The sequence below is a fragment of the Episyrphus balteatus genome, chromosome 1 (assembly GCF_945859705.1).
Source record: "Episyrphus balteatus chromosome 1, idEpiBalt1.1, whole genome shotgun sequence".
Taxonomy (NCBI): Eukaryota; Metazoa; Arthropoda; class Insecta; order Diptera; family Syrphidae; genus Episyrphus; species Episyrphus balteatus.
Window position 1 is genome coordinate 67,872,826 of NC_079134.1, and position 23,248 is coordinate 67,896,073.

Here is a 23,248-nt window from a genome sequence, read left to right on the forward strand (position 1 = left end):
GTGTTAAAGGCTATAACATACATAATATCTTAGCTAAGACTTTCTTCCATCTTAAAAATGTCGAGTGCCACCTCGCAATTGCTGACAAGTACTCGGCAACCCTACTCAAATGCTAAAAAACACTAAAATCACTTAAGAAGCGGTTTGTGTATAGCTTTCATACTTGCAGAGCAGCTGCTTGTGTAATCAATTTATATTGAAGGTTTTGAATTAACAACAAAAACTTTGTTACCACCAAGTTCATAGGCAGGAGTTATAGCTATTTCACGGGGACCAACCCGATCATCAGACTCCTTTCATTGGTGCTAAGTCGCTTACGGCTTAAACTCACGACCAAGCGGTTGGAAGGCCGACGCACAATGTATCGCACCATCGCTGCCACTTGTGAATTCATAACCCCAAACAGGTTTTCCAATTATCAAGTTTACTTGAACCGACTAGCATTTTTATTAACTCACACAAATCTGTTATTGTTCATTCGATTTCCTTGTCTTTTTCTCCAACTCTATTCGTATGACAACAATCCGTTGTTCGTATACAAGGAGGGAGATGAGCGGAAAGAGGTTGACACTGGTCAAATTTTAAATCATTATTAAAAGAGGTTTGTTTATAGCTTTCATAATTTTTTAGCTAAGACATTCTTCTCTCTTAAAAATGTTGGGTGCCACCTCGCAAATGCAGACAAGTACTCGGCAACCCTACTCAAATGCAAAAAAAAAAAACACTAAAATCACTTCTTTTTTAACATTTGAGTAGGGTTGCCGAGTACTTGTCTGCATTTGCGAGGTGGCACCCGACATTTTTTAGATAGAGGGGAGTCTTAGCTAAAATATGATGTATATTAAGCCTTTAACTCTATCAAATATTACACTTTGGCTAAAAAACAAGTAATTTTTAATGTTTTTTAGCATTTGAGTATGGTTGCCGAGTACTTGTCTGCATTTGCGGGGTGGCACCCGACAATTTTGAGACAGAAAAGAGTATTAGCTAAAACATGATGTATATTATAGCCTTTAGCTCTATCAAATATTATACACTTTGGGTCAAAAACAAGTGATTTTAGTGTTTTTTAGTATTTAATTACCGATATCCAAAATGATTCCATGCTCCTTCATGAAGTCGATTCCAATGAGGCACTCGTCACATATATCTGTCACCAAAAACTCATGCGAAAACTCTAGTTCTGCCATACGGATCGTAAGACGAACTTCACCGTACACCCTTGCTGCTTCTCCTGTTGCGGTCTTCAGACGGTAGCTGTTGATGTTATGTAGCCATGTCATTTACACCAATTCAATAATTGTAGCCACGTGTTGTTTGTTGTTTATGGTTGCCTCCACTGTCAGACTTTTGTTGTCTCGTTTAGTCTGTGAGACTTGAATTGTGGTTCTGGGGCCATCGATACCACAAACCAGCTTCTGCCCCTCGAAGTCGGTTCTTATTCGTTTCCCGAATGGGAAATTAGTGTTGGTTGTATCGCTTACCGGTTGTTGGGCAATATTCCTGTTTCCACAGTGTTGGCAAGGAGTTCTTCTTGGTGGCAATCTGCACTGCCGCTGGAGATGTCCAGTCTTGTTACAGTTCCAGCATCGAGCAGCTCCGTCTCGCTGGTTTCTTTGGAATGCGAGTTTTTGTCAAGAGCATTCCTCCACTGTAACTTTTTTTACCCGATGAACGCCTTGAGAAGCCTGTTCTGCTGCTTCCATAGTATGGGCGAACGCTAATGCTTCTGGTAGGGAACGTTTTCCAGCTATTGGAATAGCTCGCTGAAGATTTATATCAGATACAGCACGAACAAAGGCTTCTGTCGCAAACTGATTGATATTGTCGTCTCTTGCTTTCGGATATGCCAGTTAAGCTAACCTTTCAATATCTGCTTGGAGTTGTTGCAGAGATTCTCCTCTTTTCTGGACTCTTGTATTCAGTTGGACGCGGAAGACTTCTTGCATATGACCATCTCCAAAGCGTTTTTCAATTACCTGAACAAGAACGTTAAAGTTACCATTCTTTTCTGCTGGTAAAGTTTGTAATAACTCAGCAGCAGGACCTCTAAGAGCAAGAGTCAGCGCTATACATTTGTCTTCGTCATCCCAGCCATTTGTAGTGGCAGCTGCGTTAAACTGTTTCTTGTAGATCGACCAAGAACTTTGTCCATCAAAGGTTGGTGGGTGCATTTCCTTCTTCTTTGAATATTCACCAGAACTTTCTCGAGCCTTAACTTTTCTAACCTTGTCCAACTCTTTAGCCATGTCTTGTAATTTCTCTTCGAACTTAGTGTCCATTGCCAACAGCTTTTATTTGTTTTCTTCGACACGCTCTTCAAGAGCAGTGAACTTCTTCTCGAAATCACCAAGCCTTCCCTCTAAAAGATTTTTCTGTTCTTCTAGAAGGTTCTTTTGCTCATCGCGATGTTCTTCTAGATGTTTCTCCATTTTTTCGAGAAGATTCTGTTGTTCACTCTTTTGATCATTACGTTGTGCCTCTAATTGTTCTTTCTGTTCATCAAATTTTGCAAGGAGAACAGCCATCATGGACGACATATCGGAACTAGTACTTACTTGTTCTTCTGGCATTTCAATTTCGAATTGAAATATATCCAAATTTTCGTTTATCTGGGTTAAGTAATCCTGCAGACGAATAATGAGGTCATTTTTCGATCCAGCAGTAGGAAGACCTCGCTTAGTTAGTTCCGCCTTAAGCTCAGTCAAACTTAACTGATTTAATGTTAAACCCATTTTAACTTTTTTTTTTTAAACGCGAGCACTTTTACTTATAAATGTTTTACACTTTGTTTATTGTTAAAACACGCGCACTTTTTATTGAAATTATTTTATTCTCACAAATAAATAAGTTTTATTTCACTTTTCTGACACCAATGTAATGTTTTATTTCGGGTTCACAATAAAACTTATTTCGTTTATTTAATTTCCACGTATCTTTCCGTTCAAATTAAAACACACTTTACCATAACTCAATTTACTTTTATTATTCGCTCAAACAAACGCACTTTTAAATCACTTTATTTACTACTAACAATTTCCAACACTTTATTTCACTTTGTACTGTACTCTTTCACTTTCAAAATCAAACTGTCTCCGGTCGTTGAACTGTGTTTTGCGCTTAGATTTTTTTTTTTTCAGATTAAGGTTTGTTTTTATTTTGCTTAAGTTTTATATATACAATGGACTTAAAACTAGGCTTATAATTAACTATTACTAGATTGTTGGCTCTGAAGGGGCCTAACTTATTTCTACTGGCTAAAAGGATGGTTTTATAAAATATAAATACATATTTTTGTCGACTTAATCTAATACATGAAAATTAAAATTGAAAAAATAATGTCTTGTTAAATAAAATAAGAAAATTAATTATAACTCAAGGTTTTTATCCCCTGTCGTGTCCGCTGTCCGCTCTTTCGTAGAATGGTCTTCCTTCGTTGAATAGTACATCCTGGAATCTGGCATCAATTATCGCTCTTGGGTGTAGGTACCTTTGGCTGGTGAGAATTTCGTCCTGTAGCAGTTGTTGTACTTCCGGGTTTGGATGTCCTTCGAGGTTCCTCAAAATTCGGCTGGATAGTTCCATCATATGCTGGTCGATTGGGATGATGTCAGCTGCCTCGTACAGCTTCTTATTTGGCCAGTACTTCCTCGTTAGGGGGTTCCGATATAGTCCAGTGCAAACTCTGAGTATTTTCCTCTCGAAGAGTTTGATCTTCTTCATGGCTGATGGTGAAATTGTGAACCAGACCGGGCAGGCATAGGTGATGACGGGCCTGATGAGCTGCTTGTAGAGGAGTAGTTTTGTCTTCTTGGAGAGTCCATACTGCTTCCTTAGTAGAGGATGTACCAGGTGAAACGAAAAACTGGCGCGCTTCAAGATGGCTGCAGCGTGTTTGTTAAACTTCATCCGGTTGGTGAAGTTTACTCCCAGGTATTTGGCTTTGTCCTTTGTAGTCACTACCGTGTTGTCCGGAAATCCTATGGTAATGTTCCGACTCCTTTCAGCGATCCTTCTACGGGCCCTCGTCCTTGTCTGTGGTGGTCTGAAGCAAATTAGTTCCGTCTTGCTGGCGTTGATCTTCAATCCCCATTTGAGGTAGTAGTTCCAGAGATTGTAGATGTGCTCCTGCACTCTACGGGCTGCTATCTCCGGTGATAATGATGTTGAGTAAGTGATGGAGTCATCTGCATACAGTTTGGTCCTCGTGCCTGGCGGGTTTTCGGGTTGATCTGCTGTAAAAATATTGAAGAGAAAAGGGCCTAATCTTGACCCTTGCGGAACTCCGGCCTTAATGGGTCGTAGTCCTGACTTGTCGCTGGAAACCTGTACAAAGAAGAGACGATTAGTAAGAAAATTGTTGATAATTTTTACCAGATATCCTGGAAAGCCAAATTCCATTAGCTTAAAGATGAGTCCTTTGATCCAGACGCTGTCAAATGCCTTCTCGATGTCTATAAGGCATGCTACGGTGGTTTCCTTTTTGTTCAATCCCACGGTGATGTTGCTGTGAAGTCCAAGAAGAGGATGAATTGTCGAGTGCTTGCCCATGAATCCATACTGGAAGTTTGGTATTATATTTCTTTCTAAGCAGAAACTTTTTACCTTTCTCAGTAGTAGACTCTCAAGTACTTTACTAACACAGCAAAGTAGTGAGATGGGCCTGTATCCTTCCACGGTGTTCCTGTCGGTCTTCTTTGGTACTGGAACAATCCTTGCTGTTTTCCATGCTGCCGGAAAATAGCCGTTGTTTAGGCAGTTGTTGAAGATGACTGTCAACAGGAAGAGGGCGATGTTCGGCAACTTTTTCAAGACAAAGTTGGAAATGCCGTCTGGTCCTGTTGACTTCTTTGAATTTCCTGTGATGATGGTCTCACGGATGTCTTCGGTGTTGGTGAAAACGTCGTTGTTGATGGGGTTGTGGGCAGGATTTTCTTCGCTGAATGTAGTTAGTGATGTCTGGTGTCCTTCAATCACTCTTGCTTCTACTTCCATCATGAATTCCGGGAGATGAACTGGTGGATTGTCCGTGAAGTTTCCCTCGAAGTGGTTTGCAAACGCTTCGGCTTTTTCTGCTGGGGTGTGTGCTGTTGTCTGTCCATGGCTGATAGAATCTGGGAGTTGTCGTCTTCTTCCTACGATGGCGTTGATCTTCTTGAAGCAGTCTGGTCCAGGTTTGATATCTTGGAGTCTTCTTTGTAGCTGGGAGTCCTGGAAATGCTTAACCGCCCGGTCAAACATAACTTGGGTGCATTTGAGTTCCGAATAGGTCCTTCTATATTCATCATTCTCCGTGTTGTAGGTCCGATGCAGTATCCGTTGTAGCTTTTTCCTTAGCCTCTGCCTGTGGTTGTTGATGGCGATGATATTCTCTGGGAGGTTCGAGAATCTATCCTTTGATGTCTTCTGGGTCTTCTGGTTGTCCAAGGCGATGTTGACAGCATTCTCCAATCCGTGAATCGCTCCGTCAATTTCGGTGTTTGTTAAGTTGGCGATGTTGGTCACTTCAGGAAGTCTTGCCTCGGTGTCATCGCGGAATTGTCTCCAGTTGACTCGATCATACCTGATGTGAAACTCCTGATCAGGTTGAGTGGTCAATATCCTCTGTCTGAGTCGAATATCAAGCTCCACAGCAAGATGATCCGAATCCGATGGATGTGTCACACAGCGGTAGTTCTCGAACTGTGAAAGAATGTTTATGATGCTCGTTGATGCCAAGAAAAAGTCCAGCGTTGATGGTGTCCTCGGGAAGGTGGGTGTTGGTTGTGATACGATGGCCAGTGAGTGTCGGTGTGGATTGTTGTCCAGCCAGTCCACAATGGTTTCTCCTTGCTGTGAGCTGATGCTGTCCTGCCATCTGGGGTGCCTGGCGTTGAAATCTCCTCCAATGATGCAATGGGTGTGCTGGTCTGCGATGTCCATTAGTCTTCTAAGATCCTCCTCGATGTTTCCTTTAGAAGATGCGCATTTCATGTAAATTGACATCAGAATCAGGGTTTCTGATTCCGATGTCTTGATGATGACGCAGGTAGCTTCTGTGGCGTTGAGTCCGGTGATTTTCATCTGTTCCCCTTGGAACAGCTTCCTCAGTAGTATGGCGGTTCCTCTTCCTCCGTTGCTGGTTTTGTCTTCTCTGAAGACTTGGTATCCCTCTGGGTGATATTTGTTCCTCGTCTGTAAATTTGTTTCCTGTAAGAAAAGAATATCGGGTTTCTTTGACTTTAAAAACAAGTTTAAAGAAACCCGTCTGGTTATGGAATAAATAGAGTTTACGTTGTAAGTTAAAATTTTTAAGGTTTTTATATACATAATTGGCAGATAAGACGGCCAATTATTACTGATTTTGCCTTATCGTCAAGGCTTGCATAGTTGCTTGGGACTATTTGCTTGGCCTTTTGCACTAAAGTGAAAAGGTCAGCGCCAAATAGTCTTTCAGCATCTGCAAAGACGTCTCCTTTGTCCTGGGTCTTCGTTGCTGGTTTTGGTGCTGGGGCAGGTTGTTTCTTCGTTGTTGTTGCTGCTGGTGCCTGTTGAGTTGTTTCCTGGGGCTTGGCGGTCTTCGTGCAACATGTCCAAACGCCTGGCAGTTCTTGCACTGGGTGATGGTGGTAGACCTGAATTTTTCCCAGTGGATTTTCTGGTTCAGGAGCAGTGTCTTTTTGAAGACTGCTGGGATGTCGCAGTCTTTGTCCAATTCTACAACAAAGTTGTTGTATTCCTTGTCCTTCCTTCCTTTTTGTGGGCTCACGTTGATCGCGTTAATTCCCTCGTGCTTGAGTTCTTCGATTATGTCCTTTACCTCGAATGTGCTATGGACTCCTTTTAGCATCATGAGGATTTTTTTGTCTTCCTTCGGGGTATAGGTGTTGAATTCTGTCTTCCTTTCCTTGAGGTATTCCAAGATTCTCTTATGATTGTCCTTTGTCTTCGTTAAAATGACAGTTTTTCCATTGTTATAATTCTGGGCTTTATAAGCTATGCCCAGTCCTCTTAGGTGTCGGTGGAGTTCTGCAACGTTCAACTTGAAGCAGACTATTGGTGGCATGAGTTTTTTCCTCGGTGATCCTTCCAAGGTGGTGGTGGTAGTTGTTGTCTTCCTATTGGTTGGTTTTGATGATGCGGCAGAGTCCATTTGGGTTGCTGGGGCTGACGAGGTGGTTGGTACAGCTGCGGCTGATGGAGTTGGCGTTGGTGGTGGTGTAGATGGGGTCGGTTTCTTGGCCTCCAATTGTTCAGAAGACATGGCTGCTCTTCCTCTTGATTCGAATCACCTTGATAAAGTCTGATTCTGGCTGGGCTTTCGGTGGTTCTTGTCCGGCATCGATCATTTCGGCGTCATTATTATCCACAATGACCTGTCTGGTTTTGGCGATGTCGTCTAAGTCCTCGATATCGGACAGTAGAGCTTCTTTTTCCTCCTCTTGTTCTTCTGCTGGCTGTTCTTGATCCTCTTGTTCTTCTGCTGGCTGTTCTTGATCCTCTTCTTCTTGTTGGTCGTCATCTTCTTGTTGCTGGTCATCTTCTTCAGTATAGGGCTCATCGAAGGCATTGAGCTTCTCATGTATTTGGAGCAGAAACTCCTTTACATGAGAAGAAATGCCTTCTCTGACCTTTTTTATGAATTCGTCATAGGTAGCGGCTGCTTCGTCCTTCCGCTTTTCCTTTTTACCCATGTTTATGATGGGTCGGTAATCCTTATTGATGGAAATAATTAAGTTTAATCCTAATCGGTAAAATACTTTACGATTAGGGATTAAGTTAATTTGGGTAATTATCCCTTTTTCTGGTTAATCCGTCCAGGTAGCTGGCAGGTAGTCGGATTTAATCCCTTTTTTTTGGTGGTGGTTTTGCTATGGTGGTGGTTTTTTGTATGTTGTCCGCTAACACGTCCGTTCTCACTGACTTGCTTGCTTGCACTGTGACTGTCTCCGGTCGGTGTCCACACTGTCCTTTTATACCGGAACCCCGAGACTCAACGGCGGATCCAGGGGGGCACGGGGGCAGTTTTGATATCGACAATCAAGGTATGAATGGTATTCTAAAAAAAAAATGTATTGTATGTATGTATGCACCTCTATTTTTTCATACGGATAGGTTGAAAAAACACACTTAAACAAATTGCACTTTTTTCGTTTTTTTTTTAACATTATTGTTTTTAGAATAGCGCAATACGCCACACCATTGCATAACCTATGCAACATATTATTGAACTGCTGGATATGTAGAACAATCTCGCATTTCAAGAGTTTGCCAAAGTTTGCACCCCTAACTTATAGATTTTTATAAATATTTTGTTTTTGAGAAAATTTCTCTAGGGATACCTTTAAAAACATGTAAAGAAATAGTATTCCAAATTTCAAAAGAATCGGTGCAGTAGCTTTGAATTTATGAGGTGAACCGGCTTTAAAAACAATAGTTGTGGGGAGAACGATTTAAAGTTTTGAACTCTGGACTAAAACGTTCGTAACCGAAATATTAAAATACTCATAACTTGGTCAATTTGTCTCCAATAGACCTACAATTTGAACACAATATTTTTGAGATATAAAAAATTTTAATGCAAATAAAAAAAAAAACTTGGTTTCCCGGGAAAAAAGTGTTTCATTTTTTTTTTATTCTTACGAGTAGGAACTTTAATATTTATTAGAATGTAGTCTTTGACTAAAAACTATACCGGGTCATTAAATAATGGTATAAATATGTCCATAATATTGCAAAATTTTATACAAAACTATTTAATGAAACAACAGTCAAAAAATAAAATAAAGAATAAATTACTAACTTTAAGAAAAGTTATAGCACAGGATTTTACGTGCATTTTATGACTTTTACTATTTTTTTTTCTCCCGGCTAATCGGGAGGTATGTGGATAAGCACTTAAGTGGCTTTTACTGTACCAAGAAAATGAAAACTTTCCCTCCCGAATAACTTTTTTGTCATTTGGTACCTATTTGATGTGGAAAATGTGCCCAAATATTTTTGGCCAGGTCTTAGACCAAAATACCGCACTGTGCGTCGTTACAATTCGCTCTTGTCAGTCAGTCGTATGATACTTCACATTATTTCTAACTGTTATTGCTGATTTTTTTACCAATAGGGAAGTTCGAACATTTGTCCTTGTCTTCTCTTTCTATTTACACTTACCATTTTGACGTTTTAAACTCGGCGAAAATCAAAACAAACCAGCAAAAACAAACCAACAAAACAAAAAAGCAAAAAAAAAAGCATAGAAATATATTTTAAATTCCGTAATTTTTTCGATTTTTAGACACTAAATTAAATTAAAGTAGAACGTTACTACCAAAAAAACACTTGAAATCGATTTGTATGAGTTTTTTTTTTACAAACAACAGTTCTTTAAAATTGCGCGCGTCCTTGAAAAATTTGGTTTGTTTTGATCTTCACCCAGTTTAGGAGATATTTTTTTCTATTTTCTTTTGTTCTTTTGGTACTGACAGATGAGCGAAATTCCGAATCCGTCCCTTGTGCTCCCTCCAGAAAAAAATCCTGGATCCGCCCTTGTCGAGACTCGAGAATGTCCCCGAAGGCTCTCGTCTCTGCCTCTCGAAACTTCCTTTCCAGGAGGGGCGCTTCATATTTCCAGTCCAGTGGTATATTTTTGGGATATTCAGCAGTCGAGGGATGTGTTCAGAGGGTAGGTAGTTTCTTAATTATTTAAGGTGAGTTCACATTTCTACCTTTGGTTTAGTAGGTAGTGTGTTCGGACATTTATCTCAAAAGTAGTTCAGAAATTCATCGTTACAATATATTAAATTAAATAATTTGCTTTATTTGGAAATTGGATCACCTAAAGCATAGGACGTTCTATGGGTTGGTTCCCATAGAAACGGTCTTGACCTTAACGATCGCTGAGGAGCATACAAATTAAATTGAAAAAGCAAATTGCCACAGTCAATGGTACAACACAATACGTCCCGAACAAACATGACACTATGCATTTTTCGTCTCACTTCTAGGGATTGAAGACCAAGCAATAAGCATTTCGAGACATATGAATGCCGATCATTATTATTGTTTCCAAAGAAACCAAGAAGAGCGAAGCACAAAAAATTTTTTGGAATTTTTTCGATTCGATTGATGTTTTTTGCTGTTGTAGGGTTCCATATAATGCAACAATATTCCAGCATAGAACGGACCAATTAACAGAATAAGGATTTCAAGGTGTAAGGATCCTTAAATCCCTTACCCATCCTCACTCCTGCCCACCCTAACCCTGGGGATCACAATGGATCCATCGAGATCCGAGTGGGATAACTCGACTAGTCGGATTATCACCCCGTTCAACCTAACCTAACCTAAGGATCCTTAAATTCAAAAGAATTTCTTTTGAGAAATCCAAGTGCTGAGTTAAAAAATTTATGTGAGAGTCAAAAGACAATACCATCAAAAACTACCCCTAAATCTTCAAACTCATTCACAACAAGCAAAGGTTTATTCAGTAAAGTATATGATAGAACCATATGAAAAAGTGTTCTATTATTAAGCATGCAAGCACACTTTTTAATATTTAACTCTAAGGGCGATTTTGTTCACTATTGCTCAACTTGAAGCAAACTCTCAAGTTAACAAACTTGAGAGTTGACTCAAACTCGAGAGTTAAAACAGAAGTTGAGAATCTATTTTGTTCACTATTTTTTTCTTAACTCTCGAGTTTATAAAGCAAAAGTTGGCTAACTTTCAGTTTTAAAAATATCCCTAGGATATTTGTGACAGCTGAACCAAATACTGCCAATTCAATGTCATCTATATCAATGTCTTTTATATTTTGTGCAATTTTTGTGTTTCAAATGTGAAATTTGTTTTAACAATAATTTAAAATCGGCTTTTAACTTTATTTTGTTTTATTTTAACTCGAATTTTGAGCAAATAATTTTCTTTTTGCAAAAGTTTGAATGTGCCTTTTGACACCAAAAATTCTGAAGCTATATGTATATGTATATTAGACTGGGCCAAAAAAATAAAATATTTTTTTTTTTGAAAGTAACTTCGAAAATCATGTTCAGGATGATGAAAAAAAAATTTGGTGAAAATTTGAGCCGTTAAAAAAAATTTTAAGAGGTCTATCATCGGTGTTTTTTATTTTTATACATGACATGATGTTTTACAACAGAACTGCTAGACGATCAAAGTAAAAAAAATGTCTGTTCATTTTTTCTTATATAAAATTAAATTTCCTACAAAAAAGATCTAATTGAAAATTTTCGTCAGACGAGCCGTATTCGAGTAATTAAGCTTTTTAAATCGAAGTGTTTTTTCAATTTGCCTGTTTCACTTTGGAATTTTGTGATGAGCAAATAAGTGAATAGAAAAATAAAACCTTGACAGATTCTTATAGGAAATTTAATTCTCTACAAAAAAGGTCTTGTAGTAATTTGCCCTAAATTGAGTTTTGAAGAAGTTATTCACGATTTAAATCGAGAAAAAAATTAAAAAATCAATTTTCAATTTCAAAATTTTCTAATTCACTGAAAATTCAATATTTTCAAATTAGCAAGATGTTTTCTTGTAGGGAATTAAACGTTCTATAAAAAGTTCCTTGGCAGCAAATTAATTGCTTTAACCGTTAAGAAGATATTCGTATCAAAACCAATGCCCACTGATTTCAATAGTTTTCTTATGACAAGTATGCATTTGCGATTTGAATACGATTATCTTCTAAACGGTTAAAGCAATTAATTTGCTGCCAAGGAATTTTTTATAGAACGTTTAATTCCCTACAAGAAAACATCTTGCTAATTTGAAAATATTGAATTTTCAGTGAATTAGAAAATTTTGAAATTGAAAATTGATTTTTTAATTTTTTTCTCGATTTAAATCGTGAATAACTTCTTCAAAACTCAATTTAGGGCAAATTACTACAAGACCTTTTTTGTAGAGAATTAAATTTCCTATAAGAATCTGTCAAGGTTTTATTTTTCTATTCACTTATTTGCTCATCACAAAATTCCAAAGTGAAACAGGCAAATTGAAAAAACACTTCGATTTAAAAAGCTTAATAACTCGAATACGGCTCGTCTGACGAAAATTTTCAATTGGATCTTTTTTGTAGGAAATTTAATTTTATATAAGAAAAAATGAACAGAAATTTTTTTTACTTTGATCGTCTAGCAGTTCTGTTGTAAAACATCATATCATGTATAAAAATAAAAAACACCGATGATAGACCTCTTAAAATTTTTTTTAACGGCTCAAATTTTCACCAAATTTTTTTTTCATCATCCTGAACATGATTTTCGAAGTTACTTTCAAAAAAAAAAATATTTTATTTTTTTGGCCCAGTCTAATGTATATGTATATGTGTATAAATACAAAACGGTGGGAAATGTTAATGATTCATTTGATGAATTATTATTATCTAAACTAATGTTTTGATATTAAATGTAAAGTGCAACCATGAGTGATATTCGCCTAGATTTTAATTATTTGATTGCTTAATAAATCTGTAAAGTTCTACGAGCCACTTCAGTTCATTATTTAACATCCATTTTGCCCATAAATAATTTTTTTTACCACGATAAATTGTTTAAAACAAAAATTTATAATAAAACATGAAATTTTTCTATGCAAAACCTCAAGTTTGCTTCATAACTTCTACTTTTTCCGGAAGTTGAGAAGTTGATAAACTCTCGAGTTGAAAATCGAAAGTTATAAACGTCAACTTTTAGTGAACAAAAGCAAATTCGAAAGTTGAAGATAAAAATCCTCAAGTTATGTTCAACTTCTAGTGAACAAAATCGCCCTAAATCATTTAAAAAACACCTTTTTGAAAATTCGTTAAGATCTTTTTAAAAAGAAAGCAATCATTTATATCAGCCACTACAGCATAAAACTTGACGTCATCCGCAAACATTAAACAACTGCAAAAACTAAGAATATTATGCAAATCATTAACAAGAAGCAAAATTAGGACGGGGCCCAAATGGCTTCCTTCGGGAACCCCCGAACTGGCCATTATTGCTATTGAAAAAAACATCATAATGGCGACAAATTGCTTCCGCCCGAATAAATATGAATAAAACCACTTAAGCATATTTCCGAAAAATCCAAGACAATAAAGTTTTTTTTAATAACACTCTGATATTGACCCTATTAAAGGCTTTTACAAAGTCAGTACGAGTATATACAACATGAACTTAATTATGCGATTATATTTGGATCTGAAGATACATGGTCGCAATATTTCATTGTTGTTGGAAATCCAATGTACTTTCGTTTAGAGTTTTAAATTTTCCAATATAATTTTGGGTTGTTCTTAAGTTTATACTCTAAAGATTGAATATGCGAAGCGTACAAACATTTTGAAAGAAAAATAAACTCCTTAAGGAATAATTTGATTGACGTTTAACTTAAAAATTGACAAAAACTTTGAAAACATCTCACTTACTGATAGATCCCGTATTTCATTGATCCAATTTACATTTTCAAAAGCAAAATTAAGTTCATTCATATAATTTTCACTAAATTTATAAACCAGAGAAAGCTTGTAGCAAGATGATGAATTATTTTTTTTTTAAAGGCAAACCTTTTTCCATAACTACATTTACGTTATCTGAAATAAAAATAAGATCAAGTAACCAGTTCAAAGAATTAAAACTATTGTTTATTTGTACTAAATTTAAAGAAAATAAAAAATCAATGACATAAGTTTCGATATCAGATGATAAATTTAATGGTAACATTTTAAAATCATCACTATGAACCCAGTTTAATGCGCTAAGATTAAAATCTCCAAGTACACAAATATGACTATCAGTTTTACTATTATTTAAGACAGATTCAATATTAAATAAATGTTTTTCATAAAGATAAAATAAACGAAATAAACAATTATACTTACATACTTACCTGGATCGTTACCGAATCGTCGTCATCAGCTGCTGTACCTAGTGAAATTCATCCCCCGTGTTCCCTTAATTACTCCCCTTATATGTATATATATAATTCTTCCAATCCCAGTGTTTTCAAGTGTTCGTTGTGTTTATTTGTAAATAATTTTATAAATATTAGTTAAGTGCAAACAAACAAAAAAAAAAGAAAAAAAAAAAACATTTAATTTAGATATATCATATTACCTATAAGGCATACTTAATTACCAAAAAAAAAAAAAAATAGAATTTTTAATTAAAAGAAAATCAAAAATTCATAAGTGATAGGTCATCCCCTCCCCTTAAATAATAAAAAAATAAAAAAAAGGAAAAAAAAGAAAAAGTTATCAAAAAAAAAATATATATATATATTCAAAACAAACAATTTTTAAATTATAAAAAAAAAAACAAAAAAAAAAAGAAATTACTTAATTCACAGGTACCTTCATATGTATGCCAGAGCGGTGCACCTCTTCGGATTTTACGTGTGACAAGTAAGTGGTATTTTATTTAAATGTAAAAACGAAAAAAAATACAGGCATGTAATCAATTTGATTTGAAAAAGTTTGTTTTGAGTTTAGGTTATATTTTTTTTTTATATACATAAGAATAAGAAAAAAACAAAAAAAAAACGTATGTCATATAAAATCAAATCTAAATAATTCATATCATTAAATCTTATCAAAATAATTAATCCAATTTTTTTTTATGAATTGTTAATTCACTAGCAACATGGTTGCCAACTATTTTTAATTATTCAACAATTTTTTTTATAGTTAAATTATATTATTAACGCCTAACAATAAATTTAATTTAATTGAATTCTCAAACCAACAAATTTTTTATCTGTTTTTTTTTTTTTTTTTTTTCTCTTACTATGGATGGCTCCGTGGCATGATGAATTGGGAAGTCGCTTCAAGCATTTTTTTTTTTTTTTAGATGTTCCTGGATTTTTTTTTTATAAGGGTTAACATGACTATGTAAGAGAATTAGTCAAGGGTGGAAGTGACACAGATGAGATCAACATAAAAGGGTAAGCACATAATAACATTAGTTCGGGGCTGCTGCGATAATAAGGAGGAAGCAGCAGCCATGGTGGTATCGCGAAGATACATGGGTGGGCAAATCCTCCGGAGGGTCATCAACACCTTGACCCTCCCCCCCTCTGAGAAATCACACTCACACACACACACACACCATCATAGAACGAATTTCGGGCTCAACTATTTTTTTTTTGTTGAACCCTACAAATCCTCGCGATTTTAAAATTTTTTTTTTGGCATGATGTTAAATGCGTAACATCGGCACAGCGCTACGGTAGTAAGAACTCCGACGAGCTAGGATGTGCTACGCTAGCATGCCAGCTGCCGTAGCCTGTGCCCCTCTTCTTCCTGCTGCCAGGATCGGCCTCCTGTTCCTGTAAACATGGAGGTCGTAATGGTGGTAATGGGTTGGAGAGGTAAAGGATTCTCAGACTTGGACTCTAGGAGTTCAAGGTTTAACTCCAATGGAAAGCCGTGAGATCCAAGTTTGGGAATCCTGCCGATAACACCTTCGGTTCGTTACAAAATATAATTAAATCGTTAAAAGAAAATTACAGTATTTATCGCTTATAAGAAACACGCTTATAAGAAAACCTCGCTTAAAAGAAACTCGAACAAAATCTACGTGTACTTTACCATATATTTATATGGTAATGTTGGTATGTTGAATTATATGTTTATAAGAAACACGTTTATAAGAAAAACACTGATAAAAGAAACATTTTTCAAACCACGGACTTTCTTGCACACACATAAAGTTGGTTGGATTTAAGAAACTTTCAAAAAAATTACGAAACTAAAAAAACATGAGCCCTAAAGAAAAATTCAAAGCAACCTGTGCAAATGTCATTTGAGTTTGACATTATTTGAAGAGAATTTCAGTTCAGTGGTTAATTTGTTATTTGTTGTGTTTGTGTTCTTTATATCCCTGCTGTGTTTACCTTTGCTAAAAATGTTGCTCAGCAAAGTACTTTTTAGTGCATCTGAATCCATTCAAAGACATTTTTTTCTATTGAAGAAATGGAGTTGAATACAAGCAGAACAACTTAGCAGTAGATACTTCAGGCCAAAGGAACACAGCTAATATTTCACTTAAAACTAAATTGATACATAATCCTTGAATAAATTAAATCGGGAAAAAATAGAAAAGAAATCTGTGAAAAATATAAAATAGCTACATAATTATGTAGTTATATAATTGGATTGAATATTTAGGCGAAGATAAGTTTGTAATACTACTGGGTAATGGTATAAAAAAAGAGACGGTATGATCATTAGAACAAACTCTGTATCGAGAACTGTCAAAACTTAAAAATGGCTACTTAAGGTTTTGACAGCTGCCTATTGAAATTGTTGTTGTAATCAAATTTGTCTTGGAAATTATTTGTTGCTTTTGACTTTGCCAAGTATAAAACGTCAAAACCTTATTACCCCATTTTGTAAGATGGCGGCTCTAATGATCATACCTTGTCTTTTTATACCATGCTACTGGGTAGTAGATGTGTATAAGAAACTTGTTTCTTATATCCGTATAAGAAACTTGTTTCTTATATCCGTTTTAAGAATATAAGAAACAAATATTGTGCAATTTTTGAGTTTCTTATAAGCGTTATGTACTGTATTATGTAAGTTTTTCTTTAAACAATGCAAAAAGTGACTTAGTCCACTTTCATAATCATGGGCACATATATTACTGGCAGTACCATGACAATTACACTGTGCAAGTCGAAATTCTTGACAGGCGCGCGAATAACTGTTTCGCCCTATTTCGGACCCTAGAAATCCACTGGCATCATTAGTTTTTCGATTTATCCGTACGACTTCGAACAAAATTTTTTTTTAAAGTTTTTTCAATTGTTTTGAAAGCTTCCCATTGTTTTTAGTCATTTTTCAACCAAAAACAATATTTATATTGCTAATAATTCTGCTCAAACGTTATTTGCTACTAGTAGAAAGACAAAAGACATTATAAACAATTTTAGCCTTGTGGTAAAATAATTTGGAAGTATTAAACTATCGATAGTTTTGTGAAGTATCGATGTTTTTTGTTATCGATGCTATCGATATACTGTCGAAGTTTAACCAATACTAAATTAACAGTTAAATTAATTTTTAATGGAAAACATGCAATATATTTGTGCAAAAGAGAACAAAAACAGCGAAAAAACGATAAACAATGTAAACAATTTCGATTTTTTTTTCAATTTAAAAAAAAAATCACTAAACTTTCAAATAAATTGTTCAAAATTGTTTTAGCCCAGGGAAATTAGTAAATTCAATCGCATTTTTCGCGGGACAAAATTTTTTTCATGAAATGTGTTCGGGTGGTTGTCCTTATCATAAAAGTCAATTTGTTGGGAAAATTGGAGGTTGGGAACAGCCGCCATCTTGGAAAAGAGATTGGTATCGTTTTTATTGAATAGCTCCATTGTTATTCATTTAAACAAAAATTGACAAAGGTAAGTCTTATTAAATATAAAATTATCTAAAAAATGAAATACAAAACAATTCCGTGAGTTGATTAAATAAAATTTTATAGTTGTTCAAAGTGCGGGTTTGTATCGCAAGGTTGGGCAAAATGATATTTGTTCATATATCTGGCAAACTTTTGATTTGTTTGGATAATTCTTCAAGAATGAATTATAGTACTTATAATTATCTATAAAATGAGCCCACAATCGTTATTGTAACCATCATATTGTAGAAGTAATCTAACTCCGAAACTCTCCATGTACTAGTCAAAAGTGAGAAAAAATGCTAGTTTTTTTGCTAATAGGCCGAGCAAATTTTGGGAGTAGAGGTATAACAAAAATATAAGTACGCAGTTTTGCAGCTATACGCGTCTTAATATCGATTTCAAAGGTCTGACAACTCCAATTTTAATATGTTAATATGTTAATATGAATGGGCTAAATTTATACTATTTCCAATTAGAAATATAAAAGCTGATGCTCTATCATTTTTCCTAAATTTGGACACCTCAATCTCTGCGATCGGGTTAATAGAACTCACGATATAAGCTTTTTTAACTAACCCTATCACGCTTTTCAATTCAAATACACAAACAAAATCTAAACAAAAAAGCCTCTAAAACATAATCGCATCAACGGCTTATATCTTGATTCAATTAAAAAGTTAATAACTTTTTATTATTAAAAAGTTAAATTGACCTCAACTCCATATGCGTTTCGCCCAGGTATGACAGTGGGCTCATCAGTTAGATGCTGTCATACCCTTACTAAGACGCAAAATTTTGGTCCATGAATACAGACACTTATAAAAATCACAACCTGAATAGACTGTGAATTTTAATATTTTAGGGGAACATGGTTACATTCTTGCACCTAAAAACAATTGCCCGTGGTCAGGCTAATAAGTAAACAAAGTGAAAAAAAAAAATAATAAAAATAAAAATTATTTTTATTTTTAAGCGGAGTGATTGAATATAATTCAATTAAAAAGTTAATAACTTTTTATTATTAAAAAGTTAAATTGACCTCAACTCCATATGCGTTTCGCCCAGGTATGACAGTGGGCTCATCAGTTAGATGCTGTCATACCCTTACTAAGACGCAAAATGTTGGTCCATGAATACAGACACTTATAAAAATCACAACCTGAATAGACTGTGAATTTTAATATTTTAGGGGAACATGGTTACATTCTTGCACCTAAAAACAATTGCCCGTATTAAGGCTAATAAGTAAACAAAGTGAAAAAAAAATAACTGATGAGCCCACTGTCATACCTGGGCGAAACGCATATGGAGTTGAGGTCAATTTAACTTTTTAATAATAAAAAGTTATTAACTTTTTAATTGAATTATATTCAATCACTCCGCTTAAAAATAAAAATAATTTTTATTTTTATTATTTTTTTTTTTCACTTTGTTTGCTTATATCTTGAGTTCTATTGGTCACATCCTCAAGATTGGGGTGCCTAGATTTAGGAAAAATAATAAAGCACCAGGTTGTATATTTATAATTTCAAAAAGTATAAATTTAGCTCATTCACATTAAGTGGAAAACTTAAGTTATTTAACCCCCCGAAAACCGTATTAAGCACAAAATTAGAGTTGTCAGACATTTGAAATCGATATTAAGACGCGTATGGCTACAAAACTGCGTACTTATATTTTGGTTGTACCTCTACTCCCAAAATTTGCTCGGCCTACTAGCAAAAAACTAGCTTTTTTCTCACTTTTGACTAGTACATGGAGAGTTTCGGAGTTAGATTACTTCTACAATATGATAGTCACAATAACGATTGTGGTCTCATTTTATAGATAATTATAAATACTATAATTCATTTTTGAAGAATTATCCAAACAAATCAAAAGTTCGTCAGATATATGAACAAATATCATTTTGCCCCAACCTTGCGATACAAACACGCACTTTGACCAACTATAAAATTTTATTTAATCAACTCACGGAATTGTTTTGTATATGATTTTTTAGATAATTTTATTGTTAATAAGTCTTACCTTTGTCAGTTTTTGTTAAAATGAATAACAATGGAGCTATTCAATAAAAACGATACCAATCTCTTTTCCAAGATGGCGGCTGTTCCCAACCTTCAATTATCCCAACAAATTGACTTTTATGATAAGGACAACCACCCGAACACATTCCATGAAAAAAATTTTGTCCCGCGAAAAATGCGATTTTATGCCCATATTTTGACTAATTTCCCTGAGCTATTTATAATGTCTTTCTACTGGTAGCAAATAACGTTTGAGCAGAATAATTAGCAATATAAAAATTGTTTTTGGTTGAAAAATGACTAAAAACAGTGGAAAATTCTCAAAATAATTGAAGAACTTTAAAAAAAAATTTTGTTCGAAGTCGTACCGACAAATCGAAAAACTAATGACGCCAATCGATTTCTCGGGTCCGAAATAGGGCAAAACAGTTAATCGCGCACCTCTCTCAAAAAATTTTTTCAAAAAACTTGCACAGTGTTATTAACATAAATAAACTTGATACGACGAAATATAATATACTAGATACGAAATTGACTAAAATACAAACTATAAATAGCAGTTCAACGCAGACTACAAATATATACCAGATTCCTCTACCAAAAGAATTTGGCTACACAAATAACACATTTATCAAAGCATATGGTCATAAATTAGAAAATAAAAATTATTACATGTTATTTGGTATGGATGTTTTAGAAAATAATGTTAAAACCATTGATATAGAACAAGGAATCATAACTCTCAGAAATGAAACAACTCTTAAAATTGAAAAACCTCTAGAACACTCTTGTAATAACTTAGAAGAGGACAGTCCTGACTTTGGCAGTCTTAATCGCAAAGAACAATCAGCACTGACCTCCCTACTAGAAGAATTCAAAAATATTCAATATAAAGAAGGTGACGTATTAACTCATACTTTAGGAGTAAAACATGAGATTTGTCTCCGAGAAGATAAACCACTTCATGCTCAATTGTATAGATTACCGAAAAAATAACAAATTAAAGAAATGGAAAGACAGGGTATAATTAGAAGAAGTATGATTAGATATGCTTCCTCCATAGTTGTGGTTGCCAAGAAACCCGATAGTGATGGACAAGTAAAATATCGAATTTGTGTTGACTATAGAGCTTTAAACGAAGAAGATGACAGATTCCCGATACCAAATATTGACTCATTGTTTGATAAACTAGGAAAAGCGGTATATTTTTCGAGCCTCGATTAAGCCAAAGGTTACCATCAAATTATGATGCATCCTAACGACATCGCGAAAACTGCATTCATAACTCCACAAGGACTTTACCGATATGTTCGTATGCCTTTTGGACTTAAAAATGCACCTGCAACTTTTCAACGGTTAATGAACCACATTCTAAGAGATTACTTAAAAAAAATTGCGTCGTATATTTGGATGACATTTTAATATTTTCTGCTTCTGTGGAAGAACATATATGCAAAATTTAAGACATATTTTCAAAATATTAAAGAACAATAATTTGAAACTACAAGTAGGTAAATGTTCATTCCTTAAAAAGGAAACCGAGTTTCTTGGTCACATCGTGACAGAAGAAGGATTAAAACCCAATAAAGTGAGTGCGATAAAAAATCTTCCACTCCCCATACAGAAAAACAACTTAAAAGTTTTTTAGGCGCTTCAGGATACTATAGGAAATTTATACAAAATTATGCTAAAATCGCATACCCTATGAGAAGGTACCTTAAAAAAGATACAAAAATAAATATAAATGACAGCGAATACATAAATGCTTTTGAGATACTCAAACTTAATTTGATAACATACCAAATTTTAAAGTTTCCAGAATTCGAAAAACCTTTTCATATCTATACAGACGCTAGTAACTTCGCAATGGGAGCTGTCCTTACACAAGATAAACAACCAGTTTGCTACATTTCAAGAACTCTTAATGAGCACGAGAGAAACTATTCTGTCACAGACAAGGAATTTTTAGCAATAGTTTGGAGTGTTTCTAAATTAAGACCCTATTTGTGGGGAAACAGATTCAAAATTACAACCGACCACCTCCCTATAAAATATTTGAACAAGAAATATAAAGGTTCAGAATTTTCTCAACGTAACCAACGATGGTTACTCAAACTACAAGAATTCAAATATGACATTGAATACCTGAATGGACAAGAAAATAAAGTAGCTGATTTTCTTAGTAGAATTGAAAGCCAACACACAGAAATAAACCAAATTTCAGACAGGAACTCAGGAACTGAGGATCAATTATATCACATACCAATCAAGGAAGGTATTGTCAATATATACAAACAACAAATTATTCTAAGTTACGGTAAAGAACCAAAAATAGAAATACTTCATAAAAAGAAAATTATGTACATTAGAGCATCCGATCCTATTCAGTCGATTACTGAACAGTTGAAAGAAATTGATCAAGGAATAGTCGGAATATATTCTGAAGTAAGAGAGGTAGACTTTAATAAAATTCAACAGATAATAGCAAATTTGCATTCAGGAAATAGAAAAATTAAGTTTGTCAAAATAGCACGAAGAGTAAGAGACTTAAGGACGGAGGACGAAGCTAGAAAACAGATTTCCATGTATCACATTAAAGAGAGCCAACATTCAGGTATAGTTGAAACTTATAACACTTTAAAACAACAAATTTACTTTCCCAAACTTACACGAATCATTACACAAATTATAAATAATTGTGACACATCGTCGCCCTAGTATTGAAGTGCCGTATACGCCATTTTTACATTTTTGGGAAATCGCATTTAAATGTTCGGAAGATAATTGCGAAAGAACTAACCGCTGGTATTTTTTGATATTTTAGTATGATATATAATTAAAATGTGTCTTTTATATACATATAATTGGACATCTGCAATTCGTTTTGTTTTCAAAATATTTAAACTTTTGTCCAAAATAAATTTGCCGTATACGCCATGAAAATCAGAAGTTTCTTTTATTCATAAACACGTACGTCAAAGAAAAACTTAACGTACGTCAAAACAATTCTCAAAATTTTCTTGACGTAAATGCCAAAATTTCTTGTTTTTGTCAAAACAATAGTGAATATCTCGGCAACGAAAAAAGATAGAAAAAGCGGATAGCAGATCTGCATACCTAGTTCAAAAAATGCAATTTGGCGTATACGGCACTCCAATACTAGGGCGACGACATGTCAAACAGCAAAGTATGAACGAAAACCCATTAACGAAAAATTTAAAATAACAGAGACACCTAGTAAGCCGAATGAAATAGTCCACATAGATATTTATCATTTCCACAAACCATGATCGACAAACTCACAAAAAAGGGATTTGTATACAGACTAGAAAGTAAAAATCACATACATAAAACAGACGCAATCACAGAACACTTTACCCACAAAAATCATAACAGACAATGAGTTCAACACATTGTACATTAAAGAATTCCTTAGACAACGACAAGTAGGAGTACACTTCACTAAACCAAATTCACATACGGGAAATGCAGACATAGAACGATTACACAGTACACAGACAAGAGTCAGTTAACGTAAAAATGTTTAAAGCATTTCAAATATATAATAAAATATACCATTCGACAATTAACATGTCCCCAGAACAAGCCCAAAGTACTAACATAGAAACCCTTATAACAAAACTTAAGAACAGAAAAGAAAAAACCATTGAAAAGAAAAATCAAACAAGAGAAGATTATAATGAAACCAGACAGGAAGGATATATCAAAAACTATAAACATGTTAGACATAAGAACGAACCTAACTTTAGAATTTAGATATAAGAATTAAATAATATAAGAATTAAGACGGATTCACGATTATTAATATGGGGG

The 23,248-nt window shown here is 34.6% G+C and overlaps 1 protein-coding gene across 2 annotated transcripts in view; it reads left to right on the top strand.

Moving 5' to 3' along the window:
* Positions 1 to 23,248, top strand: part of LOC129907620 (sorting nexin-2) — a 243,346-nt gene that overhangs the window by 142,231 nt on the left and 77,867 nt on the right. For both annotated transcript variants that reach the window (XM_055983919.1, XM_055983922.1), the window contains exon 9: positions 14,326 to 14,380. In XM_055983919.1, the coding sequence (XP_055839894.1) occupies positions 14,326 to 14,380 (55 nt within the window). The remainder of the gene's footprint in view (positions 1 to 14,325; positions 14,381 to 23,248) is intronic.